Here is a 22,592-nt window from a genome sequence, read left to right as displayed (position 1 = left end):
TGCCCTTGTTCTTCTAGATGGAATTTGCCAGGGGCTTGGAAGGTGCTGCCCAAGGATCCTTGGTCAATTTCTTCACCTTTCGTGAAGGTGGGTGTGGAGGGGAGGCAGGTGTGGACAGGTTGGGGGGTTGTGGGGGGTGTAGGAGGGAGGTGGATGTGGACAGTAGCATGTGGATACGATGAGGGCGTGGGAGGCAGGTGGGTTTGGTAGAATGCTACCATATGCACAAAGCTGCAGCTATTAACCAAGCATTTGACGTGCAACACCCAACAGAGAACATTAACAAGCAACCGGTTTTGGGTCAAACATTTTGGAAACTTCAAGGATATTTCTGTAAAGTGACTCAATCGGACCATCTTTGACTGGTTGGTTTCAAATCCATGTCTTTGACTGACCTGTGAAGAATCATCTTGTCAAAGTGCAGCTGCTTGCGGTTGAGTTCCAGGTCTGCACGGACTCCATAGCAGCATAACTTAAAGAGAACTGGCTCAGGATTCTCTCGAATACAACAAACGAGGCAGTCTTCAAATATACCAGAAGAGGTTGGGTAGGCCCAAACTGAGATATCCTGCAAGGAACAATTTTTGAGCTTAAGACGTCTTACCACAGACATCAATTCCACTTCCTTGCCACATCTCTTATTCGCATATTTATTTGTCTCAAGAACATATTTACATAGTCTGAACTCCACATCTCAATTAGCGTTGGCGAAGAACCTGCATTCAATCTTCTCCAAGATCCGTCCAACTCTGTTAGTGTTTGAATCTTTCACCAGTCACTGAAGCCCTTGTATAACTAAAATAATAGAGTCATAGAGTTGTACAGCACAGAAACAGGTTCTTTGGTCCAACTTGTCTTACCTGACCAGATATCCTAAACTGAATTAGTCCCATTTGCTAGTAGTTGGCCCATATCCCTCTATTCATATACCCATCCAAATGCCTTTTAAATGTTGTATTTGTACCTAACTCCACCACTTCCCCTGGCAGCTCATTCCACGCATGCACCACTCTCTGCAAGGTCCTTGGTTCCTCTTAAATCTTTCCCCTCTCACCTTAAACCTACATCCTCTAGTTTGGACTCCCCTATCTTAGGAAAAAGACCCTGGTTCTTCACCAACTCATGCCCCCTCATGATTTTATAAATCACTATAAGGTCACCCGTCAACCTCCGATACTCCAGGGAAAATAGCCCTAGTCTATTCAGCCGCTCCCTGTGGTACAACCCTCAAATCCCTGCAACATTTTTGTAAATCTTTTCTGAACTCTTTCAAGTTTAACAACATCCTTACTATAGTACGGAGACCAGAACAAAATGCAGTATTCTAAAAGGACCACACCAATGTTCTGTATAGCTGCATCCTGACCTCGCAACTCCTCTACTCAATGTACTGACATATAGGCAAGTGTGCTAAACACTTTCTTCACCACCCTGTCTATCTGCGACTCAACTTTCAAAAAACTATGCACCTGCACTCCACAGCAACACTTCCTAGGACCCGACCATTATCTGCCAAAGTCTTGCCATGTTTTGCCTTAGCAAAATACAACACCTCACATTTATCTAAATTAAATTACATCTGCCATTCCTCAGTTCATTGGCCTTTCTGATCAAGGTCCTGTTGTACTCTGAAATAACCTTCCTTACTGTCCACTGCACTGCCAATTTTGGTATCATCTGCAAACTTACTAACCATATCTTCTATATTCACATGCAAATCATTTACATAAATGACAAAAAACAGTGGACCCAGCACCGATCCGTGCAGCACTCTGCTGGTCACATGGCTCAAGTCTGAAAACAACGCTCTACCGCTGCCCTCTATCATTTATCTGCAAGCCAATTTTATATCCAATTATCTAGCTCTTTCTGGGTTTTATGTGATCTAACCTTACTAACCAGTCTACCATGTGGAACCTTGTTGAACGCTTTGCCGAAGTCCATATGGACAATGTTCACCACTCCGCTTTCATCAATCTCCTTTGTCACTTCTTCAAAAACTCAATCAAGTTAGTGAGACAAGATTTCCCACGCATAAAGCCATTCTGATTATTCCTAATCAGTCCTTGCCTTTCCAAACACAATTAACTCGCCTCCCTCAGAATCTCTTCCAACAACTTACCCACTACTGACGTCAAGCTCACCGGGTCTATAATTCCCTGGCTTTTCCTTCCTACCTTTCTTAAATAATGACATCACATTAACCCACCTCCAGTCTTCTAGCACCTCAGCTGTGTCTGTCGATGATATAAATATCTCAGGAAGGCGCCCGGCAATCTCTTCCCTATCTTCCCAAGACGTTCTGTGTACATCTGATCAGGTCCTGGGGATTTATCTACCTTTGTGTGTTTTAAGACCTCTAGCACCTTCTCTTCTTTAATGTGGACATTTTTCAAGACATCACCATCTATTTCCCCAAGTTCCCTTGCTTCCATGTCCTTCTCCACAGTAAATATTGATGAAAATATTCATTTAGTATCTCACCCATTTCCTGTAGTTCCATACATAGACTGCGGTATTGATCTTTAAGGGGCTCTGTTCTCTCCCGAGTTACTCTTTTACCCGGAGTGTATTTGTGTCAACTTTGGGCGAGCTGTCTGCAAATTAGTCAAGCCACAGCCTGACAATCATCAAATAATACTTTAAAGCTAACGTCCCATTAGGTTTTCACAAGTAGGAGAGACTAGGGCCCAAGGGCACAGCCTCAGAGCAAAGGGATGACCCTTTAGAATTAAGATAAGGAGGAATTTCTTCATGAGGATGGTTAATCTGTGGAACTCATTGCTACAGCAGGCTGTGGAGGTCAAGTCATTGAATATATTTAAGATGTCATTTAACATATTTGACTTGATTGAGTTTTTGAAGTGAGACTATTTTGCACACACACACACACTCTCTCCCACACATGCACGCACATACACATATAAGTCAATGCATTTACAGAATTATAACTGCAGATACATTCTGTTTTGTTTAAAAAGCATACAATCTGCAGGCAGTCAGTGCATGCAATCAATCCAAAGATTTTATAAATTCCCACTTTGGAAATAGAACTAGTCTGGCTCGAGGTTGGGATACAGACAGACTCCAACCTCATGCCTTTAATGCATTGTCTGAGCTGAGATGACACGTTTGCTTATAAAACCTTAAGTTTTCTCGAGAATGTGACTTGAAAGGAGTTCTGAGATTCGCATATTAATGAACTGAAACCTGCAACCCATTCTAAAAGATGAAAGATTTAACAGCAATCTAGGTTTGTTCAATATATTGTTTCACTTACATGACACTGTGATCTTTTGCTTCACAGTCAATGTCTTATGATCCTGCTCCACAGCTCCCCGATGACGGAGCAGTGCTCCGAAAGCTGGTACTGTTGCACTATAACCTGAGATCTTTTAACTTCAATCATATTTAAGACTGAGAGAGATAGGTTCTTGATTCGGAAGGAGATCAACAATTACAGGGAAAAGAGGAGAATGGGGTTGAGAAACATATCAGTCATGATCTAATGGCAAAGTAGACTCGATGGGCTTAACTTTGCTCCAATATCTTATGATCTTAGGGAACAATTTAGAAAATGGCAAATTGAGAAAAATATATTGCTGCATTCAACCTCCTGCAGAAAAAAAGCATTACAATTTCAAAGTCTCATCTTTACGGATGCAAACACATTAACAATACAGTGAGAACTCTCCATGAGATCTGAAACATTTAGTAAAGACTCTGCTTCTGTCTGAACGACTGAATGAGACATCACATTGATAATAATTTCCAATATGTTGTGGATATGTGTACCTTTCTCTGGTTGGCTTCAAGAGTGATAGTGGGTGGATCCACAAGGTAGGTGGAAGCTTTTGAGTCGTGCTGAAAACAGAAGGAAACCTCGGCCACCATGGGCGAAGTGTTCACTATTCTGATAATTTCCCTGTTTTCTGGGTGTTGACTCTCCTTGTATCTAAAATCAGAAAAAAAACAAGAATTTTAACAATCCTTGTGACCCTCACAATTAGAGTCAAAGAGTCATAGAGATGTACAGCATGGAAACAGACCCTTCGGTCCAACCCTTCCATGCCGACCAGATATCCTGACCTAATCTAGTCCCACCTGCCAGCACCCGGCCCATATCCCTCCAAACCCTTTCTATTCATATACCCATCCAAATGCCTCTTAAATATTGCAATTGTACCAGCCTCCACCTCATCCTCTGGCAGCTCATTTCATACACGTACCATTCTCTGCGTGAAAACGTTGCCTCTAAGGTCTATTTTCTATCTTTCCTCTCTCACCCTAAACCTATGCCCTCTAGTTCTGGACCCCCCAACCCCAGGGAAAAGACTTTGCCTATTTATCCTATCCATGCCCCTCATAATTTTGCAAACCTCCATCAGGTCACCCCTCAGCCTCCGACGCTCCAGGGAAAATAACCCCAGCCTGTTCAGCCTCTCCCTGTAGCTCAGATTCTCCAACCCTGACAACATCCTTGTAAATCTTTTCTGAACCCTTTCAAGTTTCACAACATCTTTCCGATAGGAAGGAGACCAGAATTGCACGCAATATTCCAAAAGTGGCCGAACCAATGTCCTGTATAGCCGCAACATGACCTCCCGACATCTGTACTAAATACTCTGACCAATAAAGGAAAGCATGCCAAACACCTTCTTCACTATCTGATCTACCTGCGACTCCACTTTCAAGGAGCTATGAACCTGCATTCCAAGGTGTCTTTGTTCAGCAACACTCCCTAGGACCTTACCATGAAGTATATAAGTCCTGCTAAGATTCGCTTTCTCAAAATGCAGCACTTCGCATTTATCTGAATTAAACTCCATCTGCCACTTCTGCCACTCCATCTGGTCCAGATCCTGTTGTAATCTGAGGTAACCCTCTTCGCTGTCCACTACGCCTCCATTTTTGGTGTCATCTGCAAACTCACTAACTGTGCCTTTTATGCTCGCATCCAAATCATTTATGTAAATGACAAAAAATAGAGGGCCCAGCACCGATCCTTGTGGCACTCCACTAGTCACAAGCCTCCAGTCTGAAAAACAACCTTCCACCACCGTCCTCTGTCTTCTACCTTTGAGCCAGTTCTGTATGCAAATGGCTAGTTCTCCCTGTATTCTATGAGATCTAACCTTGCTAATCAGTCTCCCATGGGGAACCTTGTTGAACGCCTTACTGAAGTCCATATAGTTCACATCTATTGCTCTGCCCTCATCAATCTTCTTTGTTACTTCTTCAAAAAACTCAATCAAGTTTGTGAATCATGATTTCCCACACACAAAGCCATGTTGACTATCCCGAATCAGTCCTTGCCTTTCCAAATACATGTACATCCTGTCCCTCAGTATTCCCTCCAACAACTTGCCCACCCCCAAGTCAGGCTCACTGGTCTATAGTTCCCTGGCTTGTCTTTACCGCCCTTCTTAAACAGTGGCACTACGTTTGCCAACCTCCAGTCTTCCGGCACCTCACCTGTGACTATCGATGATACAAATATCTCAGCAAGAGGCCCAGCAATCACTTCTCTAGCTTCCCACAGAGTTCTCAGGTACACCTGATTAGGTTCTGGGGATTTATCCACCTTTAATCATTTCAAGACATCCAGCACTTCCTCCTCTGTAATCTGGACATTTTGCAAGATGTCACCATCTATTTCCCTACAGTCTACATCTTCCATATCCTTTTCCACAGTAAATACTAATGCAAAATATTCATTTAGTATCTCTCCCATTTTCTGTGGCTCCACACAAAGGCTGCCTTGCTGATCTTTGAGAGACCCTATTCTCTCCCTAGTTACCCTTTTGTCCTTAATATATTTTGGATTCTCCTTAATTCTATTTGCTAAAGCTATCTCATGTCCCCTTTTTGCCCTCCTGATTTCCCTCTTAAGTATACTCCTACTTTCTTTCTACTCTTCTAAGGATTCACTTGATCTATCCTGTCTGTACCTGACATAGGCTTCCTTCTTTTTCTTAACCAAACCCTCAATTTCTTTAGTCATCCAGCATTCCCTATACCTACCAGCCTTCCCTTTCACCTTGACAGGAATATACTTCCTCTGGAAATGAAGGCTTCCCATTTTCCAGCCATCCCTTAACCTGCAAACATCTGCCTCCAATCAGCTTTCAAAAGTTCTTGCCTAATACCATCAAAATTGACCTTTCTCCAATTTAGGACTTCAACTTTTAGATCAGGTCTATAATACAATCCCAATAAGGTGATCATCCCTTTCTTATTTCTCAGTTCCACCCAAATAACTTCCCTGGATGTATTTCCGGGAATATCCTCCCTCAGCACAGCTGTAATGCTATCCCTTATCAAAAATGCCACTCCCCCTCCTGTCTTGCCTCCCTTTCTATCCTTCCTGTAGCATTTGTATCTTGGAACATTAAGCTGCCAGTCCTGCCCATTCCTGAGCCATGTTTCTGTAATTGCTATGATATCCCAGTCCCATGTTCCTAACCGTGCCCTCGGTTCATCTGCCTTCCCTGTTATGCCCCTTGCATTGAATGAGTATTGAGTGGGTCACCTTTTCTTCTGTTTTATATTTTTACTTTTATACACTCTTATCCCCCAGTGGTCCTGGAGTACAGCTTCTTTAGATAGGTGTACCTTCCATATCATTGTTTGTATGATTCTAGGTAGTGAGGAAAATCAGGTTGTTCAACCATGTAAGAAGTCTTAAAATAAAAGGAATAGGTACAGGCAATTCTGCTGCCTGACCATCTTCTGTCATTCAGTTTGATTATGGCTAATCTATATTGCAACCTGTCCCTTTAGCTTTATCTATAACTCATCCAAACACTGACTTCACAAAAAAAAATCAATATTGTATTTGAAATAACGTAATAGCTGTCCAAAAGAGAGGTCCAGGTTTTCACTGCCATTTGTAGAAAGTCAGCAGGAGAAATAGCTGCACATTGGTTCATTAGTGTCTTTTAGAGAAGCAAACTGCTATCCTTATCTGATCTTGCCTCCATTTCAGTCCAGACCCACACAATGTGGTTGATTCTTAACTGACCCCGGCAGTTAGGAATGGACAAGTGCTGCCTAGCCAGCAAAACCCTTATCTCATGAATAAATAAATAAAAACACACAAGACATCTGCTGAACAACTAGGGTTAACATTAGCTTCAGTCCTTTGTTCTGCAATTCCTATGTGGGAAATTAATTTCTCTTAATGATCCTCCTGAATCCTTTAATCATTTTAAATGTCTGTTAGGTCTACACAGCCATAAGACTGCTCTAGTTACAAAAACAGGCCATAGACTTGGAATCTTGCAGTCTCTCCAGAGCTTGTCCACTGTCTGCAAGTCAGGCGTGTGATGGAACATTCTCCAATGGTCCAAATGAATGTACCTCCAACAATTCTCAAGAAGCTCAATACCATACTGGACAAAGCAACCTGCATGATCAGCACCCATCCATTACCTTAAAGAAGCACTCTCTTAACCAGAAACACACCATGGAATGTTAAAAATCACACAACACCAGGTTATAGTCCAACAGATTTAATTGGAAGCTGCTCCTTCATCGGGTGGCTGTGGAGTACACACCGGCATCTCCAAATCATGACTACCATGGTAATGGTTTGCACTAACTACGAAATGCACTACAGTAACGTACCAAGGCTCCTTCTAAATCCTGAAAGGAAGGGCGATGGCATCAGATAAATGGGAACATCGCCACCTGTAATTCACCCCACACAGGCCATCCTCACTTGGAATTCTATTGCCATTTTTTTGAATTATAGAACTCCCATTGCTGCGTGACCCATTAGGAAGCAGCTCATCACCTTGTTCCTAGTGCCATTTGGGAGTGGGACAATAAATATTCTCCATACAGCAGCATATCTCATGTAACCCAAATGAAGAGAGAATTTCAGTTGAAATTCAGTCTCATGTACACAACCTGTCCTTAATTTTGCAGAATCAACATGGCTCCCATTCCAAAGTCAACATGAATTGCACCCAAGCCCGATTCTACACTCTCCAATGTTCTTGAATGCTCTTCCAAAAGCAGAAAATTTTAAAATTATTTCTGAGGATGTTGGTGTCACTGATTATGCCAGTATTTATTGCCCATTTTTAATTCCCTTGGATGGAGTTCAGCATCAAGGACAGTGAACGGCTTGTTATTTCCCAGGGACATTAAGAGGATTAAATTCAACAGGCAAGGAATTAAAACTTAGATCACATCTCTTCTGCTCAGTGTATATGGGGCATTTATTGTTCCCAAGGTATAAGGTATAGGCAAGTAGCTAAATGTGGTAGACCCTGATCTGAGACATACTTACAAGAACGTAAATAACATGAGACATGGGAGTAGGAGTAAACCACACACACGTCAGACATGTCCCAACATTTGAGGCGAATGCGGCTGATTATCTGCCTCATCTGAACTTTGCCATTCATTCTGCATATCTCTTAATTTGCCAAGGGCCTTAAACATCTGTCTAAGTTAGCCTTAAACACAGTTAACAATAGATAACCACAACTACCAGAAATAGAGAATTCCAAAGATTCACAATTCTTCAAATGAAGAAATTTCATCTAGTTTCTGCCCTAATTGTTTAGTCACTTATGCTTAAATTGTGCTCCTAATTTGGTTTGAGTGAAATAATTTGTCCTTAACCAAATCCTAAATGATTGTCCCTTATCCTAAGAATGTGCCTCCATGTTTTAAATTCCCCAACCAATTCAATCTCTCAGCATTTACTCTATCACTTTCTTTCAGAATCTCACCTGGCTTAATAAGGTCAACTCTGCTTTAAACATCCAAAACTGTAAGTCCTTTTTACTCAGTTTCTTATCACAGGACAACCTCCTCATCCCAGGGACAAATCTGCACCAGCCAGGCCTCACATCTAATATCCTGAAATCAGACTGTACACTCAAGCACCTAACACAGTGCAACACCATGACTGACATTATTTCCTCTTGCAGAATAAGGTGGCAAACATTGGAAAGGAGACAGCATAATCAGTGGGGGAAATGGATGATTATATCTCCTGAACTTTGTGAATGAGATGGCTCTTAGTATTATGGGTCTGGGTGTGAAGGAGCCCATGTATTGCTGTGAACACTGAGAATAGAATATTCCTGCCTTATGTCATTTTCAACTCTAAGTTCAACCTCATCTGCCCATTAGCATGCTAAACAAATTGCAGATAGTGTTAACATGGATCGATGGGCTTCCAATCCACATCTCTTTTCTCATCCCAATCTTACCATTCTGGTTTTCCACTTTTAAACAGCCAACTGCTACCAGGTCCACAACATAGGTTGCAAAAGGAGGAGAACATGGACAGACCCTGTCACTCAATCTGGCAGATTTGATGCTGGACTACATGTCTCTTACAGGCTAGTATGAAAAAGGGGTCTGTATGCGATGAGTTACTTGGTATTTGTGGACTCCAGCCAAGTTTGAATAAAAGCATAAATACTGGCTTATAAGGTAGCAAGAAAATATATAAATATAGCCAGGGGACAAAACGTTTGCAACAAAAACTTCCAGCTCGGCGAACAGAACCACTACATAGCCACAGAGAATCAGATGTAGGCAATGTGCTGGCATACAACAGAACACAGATGGACAGGCACACTGAGATAGATTTGCTGGCCTGTCAAGGAACATAGAAATTTATGTCTCCAAATAAGCAGAGGGCACCTTGTATAGCATGTCCCTTCTCCAGTCTGTGGTCTGTCCCCTGAAATGTTTAATTCCCAGAGACATTCAAACTGCTGTTCCAATAAACTGCTTCAACGTTGTTTTGGGCAGATCGATTGTCTTTCATTGTCTGCAGGAGAACAACATGTGAAATCCAGGAACTCACCACATTTCCTTAAAAAATACTCCAGAGTGCTTTTAAGCACTTTGCATTAGAAAAGTTTCTTCCAAATTATCCTAAATGCAAATTAGACGTCTGGCCCTTTCAGTAATGCTAGCATAACCAGACACCCGTTCTTTTGTGAGTGATAAGCAAATTTGTACAAATTTGGTAAATAGGTGTCACATCAGCCCACTAGACTATACGTTGTTATTATAGCATGCATTCAGCTGGTTCTGGCACTCACATGGGCTGAAGCCTTCTCTGGGTGGCATGCTGCAAGGCTGAGTCAGAAGCACTGTGGCAAATTACACCTACTGAAGAGGGCAGTCAGTTTCAGTACTGCCAACCACTGATTCACAATTTGTGGCCAGAATTAATCCATACTGGGAACACAAAGGGCAACTCACAATGGGAATACTGGGAGACAGCAATTGGAGTCAGGCTACTTGGCCAAGAGGTAATATGTAGACCAGAAACTACAGTGCAAACTCCAGGGAATTATATGGTTAAAAAAAACGCTATTCCATTCCATATCCACAAGTCACCCAAATATGGAAGTTATAAACATGGAACACTTTTTAACTTAATAAAGTTGATAAACATCAACCCCAAATGAAACACTTGTCATCTCTGGTTCGGTGCACTATTGGAGGATTCACCACTTCCAGCTGTCTGATCCAGTCAAATAGACTTTCTCCCCAGCTCGAAAATGATCATAAATAACGAACAAAGTGTACAAAGAAAGTGAAGACAAAAGAATTCCTGGTTATAGAGTAAAGGATCAATTCTCAAATATAAATATTGAATTTACATCAGTAATGATGCAAGAGATCAAAGTTCCAAAACAATGCAACAGTATGTAAAATAGTAATTGCTGCTCCTAGAATTTGAGGAAAATACCTTCAACACCTAAAATACCTCAAAAAAAGCAGTTCTTACAGCCACAATTTGTCTCGACCTCCATCTTGGATTAGCATTTGGTCTCCTTCCTATTGGGAAAATTGAAAGGGTTAAGAAAAGATTTATAAGGATATTGCCAGGGTTGGAGGATTTGAGCCAAAGGGAGATGCTGAATAGGCTGGGGCTGTTTTCCCTGGAGCGTTAGAGGCTGAGGGATGACCTTATCGAGGTTTATAAAATCATGAGGGGCAAGAATAGGATAACTAGACAAAGTCTTTTCCCTGGGGTGGGGGAGTCCAGAACTAGAACTAGGTTTAGGACGAGAAGGGAAAGATATAAAAGTGATCTAAGGGGCAACTTTTTCATGCAGAGGGTGGTACGTGTATGGAATGAGCTGCTAGAGGTGGTGATGGAGGCTGTACAATTGCAACATTTAAAAGGCATTTGGATGGGTATATTAATTCAAATGGTTTGGAGGGACATGGGCTGGGCGATGGCAGCTGGGACTAGATTAGGTTAGGATATATAGTTAGCATGGATGAGTTGGACTGATGGGTCTGTTTCCGTGCTGTAAATCTCTATGATTCTATGAGATCAAGTGATAAAAGATTCTGGAATGAGTCAATAAAGCCTTGTGCTCAGTTTAAAGCTGTAAATAGCAGAATATCTGATAAAAACTAAACTTCCCAATATACTACACTTTAGGGGTCTCTTCTGAATCTTGCCAAGGACCCATCCTCTTCATGGACTCACTACATGGAAACAGACTAATGTCCCTGTTTTTCTCTGTGTTATTTAAGGAAGTGCTCTGGAGATTATTCTGGACAGTTAGCAACCTTAACTCCTGATCAATTGGTGTATAGTTTCATGCCATTACTTGCCTTTCTCTTGTCAGTCCACAGAGCAGTGGCCCAAACTGAAATACTCCTGTGTTCATGATGTACTTCTTCCGAGGAATTTCTTCTGCCTTCGTGTTCTTCCTCCGATGTTGAAAAACAACACTGGGAAGGAAGCAAAAAAGACAAATGGTCAAACAAAGCAGAAATTCCATCAATCAGACATTAGTTGGTTGACTGTTGAAGAGTTACTGACTGTCACAGAACCCTGGAATTACTTTGTGCAACACCTGTTTTAATGAAGTTTCACCTGTTATTAGATTAGAATTACAGTGTGGAAACAGGCCCTTCGGCCCAACAAGTCCACACCGACCCGCCGAAGTGCAACCCACCCATACCCCTACATTTACCCCTACCTAACACTACGGGCAATTTATCGTGGCCAATTCACCTGACCCGCACATCTGGTGCACCCGGAGGAAACCCACGCAGACACGGGGAGAACGTACAAACTCCACACAGACAGTCGCCTGAGTCGGGAACTGAACCCGGGTCTCAGGCGCTGTGAGGCAGCAATGCTAACCACTGTGCCACCGTGCCGCCCACTATTTTGACAGTGTCAACCCATTTCCAAATCAGTATTATTCTTCCTTGTGATGTCTTTGTAAAAATCAGTGCGTCATTTGAGTATAGGAGTTGGGACATTATGTTGAAGTTGTACAGGACATTGGTGAGGCCTCTTCTGGAATAGTGTCCAGTTCTGGTTGTCCAGTTATAGGAAGGAAGTGACCAAGTTGGAAAGGGTTCAGAAGAATTTACCAGAAAGTTGCCAGATATGGAAGGTTTGAGTTATAAAGAAATGCTGGATAGGCTGGGACTTTTTTCACTGGAGTATAGGAGTTTGACAGGGGACCTGATAGAAGTTTATAAAATAATTTGAGGTATAGATACAGTAGATGTATATGGCTCTGGTAGTTGTCTTTTCCCTAAGATGGGGAATTTCATGACGTGGAGCACATTTTTAAGGTGAAAGGAGAGAGGTTTAAAAAAGAAATTAGGCAAGTTTTTTTTTTAACTCAGAGGGTGGTTTGTGTATGGAATGAACTTCCTGAGGAAGTAATAGATGCGGGTACAATTACAACGTTTAAAAGACATTTGGATAAATTCATGAATAGGAAAGGTTTGAAGGGATGTGGGCAACGAGCAGGCAGGTGGGATTACTTTAGTTTAGGATTATGTTCAGCATGGACTGGTTGAACTGAAGAGTATGTTTCCGTGATATATGACTAAGTATTTCTAGCATTTCCCATTCATCAAAAACTATTCTGCAACTTTTAACACTTAGGAGATTTTTCTGTAATAATTCTTTCACTGTTTAACATCCTTTGCTTTTCACTACTGGTCTGAAAAATGTGTTGCTGGAAAAGCGCAGCAGGTCAGGCAGCATCCAAGGAGCAGGAATATAAGCCCTTCAGGCATAAGCCCTTCTTCTGTAACGTCGATTCTCCTGTTCCTTGGATGCTGCCTGACCTGCTGCGCTTTTCCAGCAACACATTTTTCAGCTCTGATCTCCAATATCTGCAGCCCTCACTTTCTCCTCGTTGATTTTCACTTCTGGTGAATACCTTGATTTAGCCAGCCTGCATACTTCTATACTTCTCCCCACCAAGTTCCCTTCTTTCTTGTCTCTTGGAAAAAAGGCTGCATGTATTATATAGTATCTTTCATAGCCTTAAGACATCCCAAATAAAAATGCTGATTTTAAGGGGCTCTAAAAAGAGGCAAGAGTTTTAGTTAGGCAGAGTTTAAGGTCAGCATTTCAGAGCTTAGATTCTAGGCAATTGAAGGCACAGCCAGCAAAATTGTAGTAGTTAAAATCAGGGATATTTAAGGGATTTAAAAATTATGATGCTGATTGTAGGCTCCAATCTGCCAGTAAGTACACTTTAAAAACACTTCACTGACTTTCCTGAGGGGAGGCCTGCTTACTCACTGCTGCTGCTTCAATTGACAAATCGCCCAGAAGTTGTACGTGAATTACCTCTACTCCACTGATACCTGATACCAATCCAAATCAGAATCATGGCTATGCATTAGTAACTGAATTACTTTTGGGAATAAGGATCTGAATTTGCAATGTGTCCCCAGCTGTTTAAATTGAGGGAAATTTGCAGAGAAATGCAGGGAAATTTGGGGCATCTACCTCTTTTGAATGGTTGCAGAATCTGACTTTGTGAATACCACATTGCTTTTTTCTAGCTCATGTATCTCGAGTGGTTGCCCAGATAAAACACAAGCCTGCTTCGCTTAAAGGTGGCCTTCTCTTTTTTAAAGGGAATTAACTGTAAATAACAGAAAGGTGAACACCAGGGCAGGGTGGGCTCAATGTCAGAAATTAGACAGTTGGTGCTATTAATGCTGGAGATGGGAACAACAGAAACACTACAATCCTGCAGGGATTGGGAAACCCTCAAGGATCACCCTCAAAATAGCATCCATATGCATCTGGATCCAAGGATCAGCGACAGTGCTATAACAAGTCTAACGACCTCATGTGGATAGTTAAGAACTGGTGAACTGCATTTTCTAGTGACATCTCCTCTACAGCACTGTATACATCGTTCAAGCGACTCAATACATCACAAAACTCATCCAACAGTACTTCCATGAACTCAGAACTCAAGAATAACAACATGTTTTTGTATTTATATCGTGCTTCAATGTTAAAAAGATATTACAGGCACTTCACAGAGTCAGTATAAAACAGAATATGACATCAGGTCACAGAAGGAAATATCGGGGCTGATGATCAAACTGTAGAGAGTCATTGAGGTCTATTGCATGGAAACAGGCCCTTCAGCCCAACTTGCCATGCTGTCTAGTTTTCACAATTTAATCTAGTCCCATTTGCCTGTGGTTGGTTCATATACATCCATCCTTACCCCATCTATGTACCTGTCTAAATGTTTCTGAAATGGCAACATTGTATTCGCTTCCACCACTATGCCTGACAGCTCATTCCAGACACTCATGCCCCTTTGGACTCTTTTGTATATTTCCCTCTCTCACCTTAAGCCTATATCCTCTAGCTTTAGACACTCCTACTCTGGGGAGACACTGTCAGCTATCTACCTTATCTATGCCTCTCATGATTTTATGGACCTCTAAAAGGCCACTCTGCAGTCTCCTATTCTCCAGTGGGAAAGGTCCCAGCCTACCCAACCTCTCCTTATAACTCAAACCTTCCAGTCAAGGAAGCATCCTAGTAATTTTTTGACGCACTCTTTCTAGTTTAAAAATAGAGTGGAAATGTTCTAAAATGGATCATATTGGGAGAGTTTGAGGAGTACATTCCAGAGCTTAGGTTCTATGCAAACAAAGGAACAGCAAGCAAAGTTAAGAGTAATTAAAATCAGGGGTGTTCAAGAGGTCAGAATTTGAGAAGCAAACATATGTTAGAGGATTGTGGGGTTAGAGTAGATTAAAAACATGCAAACGTCCAGCATCTTGCAATTCAAAAAGTTCTTGTTCACAATTGGGTGCATAGTCCTATGAATGATATTGATACATGTAGTGGTTCTGTTCGCCGAGCTGGAAGTTTTTGTTGCAAACGTTTCGTCCCCTGGCTAGGAGACATCATCAGTGCTGTGGAGCCTCCTGCGAAGCGCTTCTTTGATGTTTCTTCCGGCATTTATAGTGGTCTGTCCTTGCCGCTTCCGGGTGTCAGTTTCAGCTGTCCGCTGTAGTGATTGGTATATTGGGTCCAGGTTGATGTGTCTGTTGACACATCAACAGATACATCGACCTGGACCCAATATACCAATCACTACAGCGGACAGCCGAAACTGACACCCGGAAGCGGCAAGGACAGACCACTATAAATGCCGGAAGAAACATTAAAGAAGCGCTTCGCAGGAGGCTCCACAGCACTGATGATGTCTCCTAGCCAGGGGACGAAAAGTTTGCAACAAAAACTTCCAGCTCGGCGAACAGAACCACTACAACAAGCACCCGAGCTACAAATCTTCGCACAAACTTTGATCTTGATACATGTCCAAAAGGCTAAACCCTTACTGTTGAAGGGCAATTTACACATCTGCTGTCAGTATCAACAGTGTCTACATTATAATCCCATCAGTTGGCAATCCAAGGATTTTCGTGAGCTCAAGCAGCATCATTGTATGTGTTTTCCTGACTGAGCACAATGGAGCCATGCAGAGACCACCAAAAGCACAAGGCACCTAATAAAACAGTGATGAGCAAGAGGATTGCCAGACTTTTATTTCTTAAGGAATAGAAGGATCTGGTGGGCATTTTCAATGAAGTTTCAAACTATCAGGCAACCAAGTATTTCTGTGAGGTGAAGATTCTGCAAGGCCTCCTCACTGTGGTGGTGGTTCTAGACTAAGGCAAAAGAAATGGCTCAGGAACATTGATCATGCCAAACTGCCCCATTTATATTCAGCAGAGCAATACCAATCAAAAATGACCATCTTTTCTAGCATCATGTAGAAAATTTTGAAACTTTGTGATTCTTAGATAACCAACATGATAGAGGGAACACACTTTTACTCGTTCGCAGGATGTGGGTGTCACCAACAAGACCAACTATGATGCAATGTCAGATTAGTATAATTTGATATCTTCAGAACTACCCAGAAACTAGGGCATTATTACAGGAAAGTCCAGACTGTAAATCTGCTAAAATTGGGCTTTTATTTTCTAGTAAAAAATGAGGTCTGCAGATGCTGAAGATTACAGCTGAAAATGTGTTGCTGGTTAAAGCACAGCAGGTTAGGCAGCATCCAAGGAATAGGAAATTCGACATTTCGGGCATAAGCAAGGGCTTATGCCAGAAACGTCGAATTTCCTATTCCTTGGATGCTGCCTAACCTGCTGTGCTTTAACCAGCAACACATTTTCAGCTTTTATTTTCTACAAATACACAATTTAATAATGGGCATCATTGGTGATCCAGGTACAAGACTCACTTGCACTGAAGATGTGCCATAACACGTCGAAACAAGTTGATTAAAATGACTACATCCAAATAATTCTTGACACCAGCTCTGAGTGCAACAGTCTAAAACATGACTCTGGATTAGGTAAAAAACTGGAAGTACAACAAACATTTATCTACCCACCTCCATAACCAGCGCTCCTCAAACATTGCAGAAGATTCCCCTGGTCTCTGGAGCTGCTCGGACGCCATTAGCCATGCTACCATCCCCACGCTGATTGATGACGTCCCTTCTGCCCCCACCATAGCCACGCCCACATTCACTTCCGCCCCTCACAATTCCTCATGCACCACATATGATATCACTTCCATCCCTCACATCATTGCTGATGTCACACACTCAGTGACTTCTGCCCCCTCCACTGCCATATTTGCCACCACTTCCGCCCTCAACAACGCCACTTACCTGCATTCTGCTGACATGCCCCCCACAGATCCCACTGTCACCATCTCCGCACCCCAGAACCCTGAGGGGAACACCACCCTTGCTCATGACTCTACCCCCATTCCTCCCAACACTACACCCACTCCAGGCCAGACCCTCACTCCCAGCTCCACACGCACACCAGGTCCCAGCTCCCAGCCCTGCCGAGTTTTCACCATCCCTCCAGACCTCCCCATCACTGAGGACGAACGATCAGTCCTCAGCAAAGGACACACCTTCATCCCCCTCCGTCCATGCATCAATGAATTTAATACATGTCGTGACGTCAAACACTTCTTCCGCCACCTCCGAGCTTACTTTCACAATCAGGATTCCCGCTCACCTTTCGAGGACCCCTTCACCCACCTCCAACATACTGCATCCACCTGGACACCCCGTGCTGGTCTATTACCTGCCTTCGCCCTCTTCATTTCCAACTGCCGCCGGGACATTAACTGTCTCAACCTGTCTACCCCCCTCCCCACTCCAACCTCTCATCCTCACAATGCGCAGCCCTCCAATCCCTCTGCTCCAAACTTGACCTCACCATCAAGCCAGCAGATAAAGGGGGCGCAGTGGTAGTCTGGGGCACTGACCTCTACACCGCTGAAGCCAAACACCAACTCGAGGACACCTCTTCCTACCGCTCCCTCGACTATGACCCCACCCCCCATCACCAAACCATCATCTCTCAGACCATATAGAACCTCATCACCTCAGGAGATCTCCAACCCACAGCTTCCAACCTCATAGTCCAGGAACCCCACACTGCCCGGTTCTACCTCCTTCCCAAGATCCACAAGCCTGACCATCCTGGCCGACCCATTGTCTCAGCATGCTCCTGCCCCACTGAACTCATCTCTACCTACCTTGACACTGTCCTATCCCCCCCTAGTCCAGGAACTCCCCACAAACGTTCGAGACACCTCCCACGCCCTCCACCTCCTCCAAGATGTCCGGTTCCCCGGGCCCCAACGCCTCATCTTCACCATGGATATCCAATCCCTCTACACCTCCATCCGCCATGACCAGGGCCTCCAAGCCCTCCGTTTTTTTCTCTCCCGATGTCCCCAACAGTACCCTTCCACCGACACACTCATTTGTTTGGCCGGAATGGTCCTCACCCTTAACAATTTCTCCTTCGAATCCTCCCACTTCCTCCAGACCAAAGTGGTAGCCATGGGTACCCGTATGGGACCCAGTTATGCCTGTCTCTTTGTTGGCTAGATAGAACAGTTGATCTTCCGTAATCACACTGGCACCACTCCCCACCTCTTTCTCCGCTACATTGATGACTGCATTGGCGCCACCTCATGCTTCCACGAGGAAGTTGAGCAATTCATCAACCACACCAACACATTCCACCCTGACCTTAAATTAATCTGGACCATCTCTGACACCTCCCTCCCCTTCCTGGACCTCTCCATCTCCATTAATGATGACTGACTTGACACCGACAATTTTTACAAACCCACCGAATCCCACAGCTATCTGGATGACACCTCTTCCCACCCTACCTTTTGCAAAAATGCCATCCCATATTCCCAATTCCTCTGTCTCCACTGTATCTGCTCCCAGGAGGACCAGATCCACCACAGAACACACCAGATGGCCTCCTTCTTTAGAGACTGCAATTTCCCTTCCCACGTGGTTCAAGATGCCCTCTAACGTATCGTGTCCACATCCCACACCTCTGCCCTCAGACCCCACCCCTCCAACTGTAACAAGGACAGAACACCCCTGGTGCTCACCTTCCACCCTACCACCCTTCGCATAAACCAAATCATCCGCCGACATTTCTGCCACCTCCAAACAGACCCCACCACCAGGGATATATTTCCCTCCCCACCCCTTTCCACCTTCCGCAAAGACCGTTCCCTCCGTGACTACCTGGTCAGGTCCACACCCCCCTACAATCCACCTCCCATCCTGGCACCTTCCCCTGCCACCGCAGGAATTGCAAAACCTGCACCCACACCTCCTCCCTCACCTCCCTCCAAGGCCCTAAAGGAGCCTTCCACATCCATCAAAGTTTTACCTGCAGATCCACCGATATTATTTATTGTATCCGTTGCTCCCGATGTGGTCTCCTCTACATTGGGGAGACTGGATGCCTCCTAGCAGAGCGCTTTAGGGAACATCTCCGGGACACCCGCACCAATCAACCACACTGCCCTGTGGCCCAACATTTCAACACCTCCTCCCACTCTGCTGAGGACATGGAGGTCCTGGGCCTCCTTCACCGCCTCTCCCTCACCACCAGGCGCCTGGAGGAAGAACGTCTCATCTTCCGCCTCGGAACACTTCAACCCCAGGGCATCAATGTTTCCTCATTTCCCCTTCCCCCATCTCACCCTAGTTCCAAATTTCCAGCTCAGCACTGTCCCCATGACATGTCCTACCTGCCTATCTTCTTTTCCACCTATCCACTCCACCCTCCACCCTCACCGACCTATCACCTTCATCCCCTCCCTCACTCACCTATTGGAAGGCTTTATTCCTGATGAAGGGCTTTTTGCCCGAAACGTCGAATTTACTGCATTTTGGATGCTGCCTGAACTGCTGTGCTCTTCTAGCACCACTAATCCAGAATCTAGTTTCCAGCAATTGCTGTCATTGTTTTTACCTAAAACATGACCCTGCTGCCTCTCAAACCAGAAAAAAATTCAAATACTTATAATGCAAGTAAATTATCTTATGAAGGAATTAATATGTACAATCATGATCATGTTGCTGTGCCAACTGGTCCAAAGTTCATGAAAGCTATCCCTGTAACACAAATCTTCCTTTGCACTTACAAAACCTACCAGGGATCTTGACTTATAGTTGGGTATGTACAGACTCCTCTGCAGTACAATTTGTAACATCGTCGTGTGCTCATGATTTCAAAGTTCAGCGTCTGGTCAAATGTCCCACACTCTGCTGAGGTAAAACGCAATTGTAATGCAACTACCTCCCCAGGTTGCACGATCCAGCGGTAAGGAGGAACTCTGCAGAGCAGACAATGATGATGGGTCAGAGGAAACTTTCACAAAGGTCAAATGAGCCAAAGCACAACTTATAGCACAGTATATTCATTCAGACAATTCACCATACTGACCAGTTATTATTGTTACTAGTATGGGTAATTCCTAGTCTTCAAGAAAAGTGAGTAACCATGATTAGAAAATTGAAAAGTGGGTTGGACCATTCAGTCTGTTGACCTTGTTCTGCCATTTATGATGATCCTGGTTGATTCAACACTTCCATACATTTATCTACACTATCCACATAACCCTTTATGCAATTAGTAATCAGCAATCTATCAACCTCTACATAGTTAAAGACTGAGCTTCCACAGCCCTCTGACTGTGGTAGTGGTTCCAAGATTCCCAATCTTCCAAGTTAAAAATAAATCCTCCCACCTCCTTGCTGAATTGGGCAGTGCAGGAAACACCTGGAGACCAAAGGCATCCAATGAACATAGTGGCGGGCAAGAGAATTTTCAGCCTTTTGGTTCTTAATAAATCAGCAAGTGTGGTCAAGTGTGGTTAAATTGTGTCTTTTTGTTTTAGGCTCCCAACTCTGGGAAAACACCTTATCTGCATACATCCTGTCTTTTGTTGTATGTTTCAATGACATCACCTCCTATTAACAATTTTTGAGAAGATTTATAGCTCAGGTTGATGATAAGTCTGTAAGTTAGCTCACTGAGCTGGACGATTTGTTTTCAGATGTTTCATCACTATGACTACGTAACATCATCAGTGAGAGTCTCTGGTGAAGTGTTGGTGGTATGTCCCGCTTCTCTACTTATAGGTCTTGGTTTCTTAAGGTGGGTGATGTCATTTCCGCTTCTCTTTTTCAAGGGAAGATAGATTGGATCTAATTCAACGTGTTTACTGGTGAAGTTCTGGTTAGAATGCCACGCATGTAAGAATTCTCGTGCGGTGTCTTTGTTTCGCCTGACCTATGATAGTGTGTGTTGTCCCAGTCAAAGTGGTGTCCTTCTTTTTCTGTATGTATAGAAACTAGTGAGAGTGGGTCGTGCCTTTTGCATACAAACGAAGGAGGACAACACTTTGACTGGGCCAACACACACATCCTAGGGCAGGCAAAACAAAGACATGCACGAGAATTCTTAGAGACAAATCAACTGAGAAAGAGATCAGAAGGTTGTTGCTATCTGTTGAATTGTACACCACCAAAACATAGATGACATACAATCAGTTGAAGTGTGACACTCTCTTTCTATAATATTGCTACTATATTAAACATAATTTTAGTATAGGAAAGGGAAGTCTTTGCCAATATAAATCTCTGCTGCTTAAGGAAAATGAGATCAAGGTCGCTTACTTGATGACATTTAAATCTTTGCTTGTGTCCTCAAGACCAGTGTTACGGTCAACATCAGATTGAGGTGAAATAGTACCCACAAGAATTGAAGAGCGGGAATCACGGCGACCTCTTTTATGACCACCGGACCGACGCTTGTCACGTTCCAAATCTCTTTCCTTTCTGGACTTTCCTCGATGCTGAACTTGTGGCTCTTCCTGGAGTACACAAAAAAAAAGTTTACTTAACTCAAATAAATTAAAGAATATGTCGCTTATTTGTTCACAGGATGTATGTGCCACCAGCAAGACCAGCCTTTAAAATCCAGTCCTAGTTATCTTTGAGAAGGTGATGGCCAGCTGCCTTCTTGAAGTATTGCGCAGTCCTCTGCAGTCGCTTCATCAGGTTTGTGCTTCGCCTTTAGCCATGCCTGATGTTTCTCCTGAAATGTTCTCCTGCATTACTTATTAAATTAGGGTAAGTTGACTGATCGATAAAAGCAGCATGTTAAAGGACAAAAACTGAAAAAAACTGCAGGATGCTGTAAATCAGAAACAAAAACAGAAATTGCTGGAAAAGCTCAGCAGGTTCATCAGCATCTGTGGAGAGAAATTAGAGTTAACATTTCGGGTCAAGTGATCCTTCCTCAGAACTCTTTAACTCTAACTTCTCTCCACAGATGCTGCTAGACCTGTTGAGTTTTTCCAGAAATTTCAGTTTTCTTTTAAATTAGGGAATAGGTCAGATTTGAGGTTGTAGATTGTGCTGAAATGTAACCCCCCCTTTTCAGTACTTTCTCAGAAGCCCAGGTTTGAGTTGCTTTGAAAGAAGCCAGTTAGCTCACCATGAGAGCCACATAACACAATGGCGAGTGGTGTCAGTGTGAAGTTTGAACTTTCTCTTCACAAAAACTGTGAGGTGATCAATCATATCAATGCTGCCAATGAAGACGTGCATTTATGACAAGTAGATTTGTGAGATCAAGAAGGATTTTCCCTTGTGTTGCTCCTCCAACATTCACCACAAGAGTAGTCTGGTTGACTAGTTCTTCAGGGTTCAGTTAGCACTGGTGCTACTGAGCCACCATTCATAGTAGATTTTGCAGAGTATACTCTGTACCTTTGTTTCCCCTTACTGGCAATTAACATGGACAAATGCGAATTCAGTAGTTGAACACAACAGGTGCGAAGGTTTTAAACTATTCAGGGGATGTGAGTATTTCTAGCTAGGTCAGCAGTTATGGTCCAATCTTATTTGTCCTCC

At 43.3% G+C, this 22,592-nt stretch overlaps 1 protein-coding gene across 1 annotated transcript in view; it reads right to left on the bottom strand.

Annotated features, from left to right (window-relative positions):
• The window catches only part of hydin (HYDIN axonemal central pair apparatus protein), an 888,678-nt gene that overhangs the window by 188,235 nt on the left and 677,851 nt on the right, over window positions 1-22,592 (bottom strand). The window contains exons 52-56 of the mRNA XM_060837518.1: window positions 21,351-21,547; window positions 19,823-20,005; window positions 11,617-11,736; window positions 3,796-3,955; window positions 396-568 (exon numbers count right to left, since the gene is read on the bottom strand). Of these exons, the coding sequence (XP_060693501.1) occupies window positions 396-568; window positions 3,796-3,955; window positions 11,617-11,736; window positions 19,823-20,005; window positions 21,351-21,547 (833 nt within the window). The remainder of the gene's footprint in view (window positions 1-395; window positions 569-3,795; window positions 3,956-11,616; window positions 11,737-19,822; window positions 20,006-21,350; window positions 21,548-22,592) is intronic.

This window comes from Hemiscyllium ocellatum, chromosome 17 (genome assembly GCF_020745735.1).
Source record: "Hemiscyllium ocellatum isolate sHemOce1 chromosome 17, sHemOce1.pat.X.cur, whole genome shotgun sequence".
Taxonomy (NCBI): Eukaryota; Metazoa; Chordata; class Chondrichthyes; order Orectolobiformes; family Hemiscylliidae; genus Hemiscyllium; species Hemiscyllium ocellatum.
Note: the sequence above shows the minus strand (reverse complement) of the source record. Positions and strands in the feature narration are given on the sequence as shown.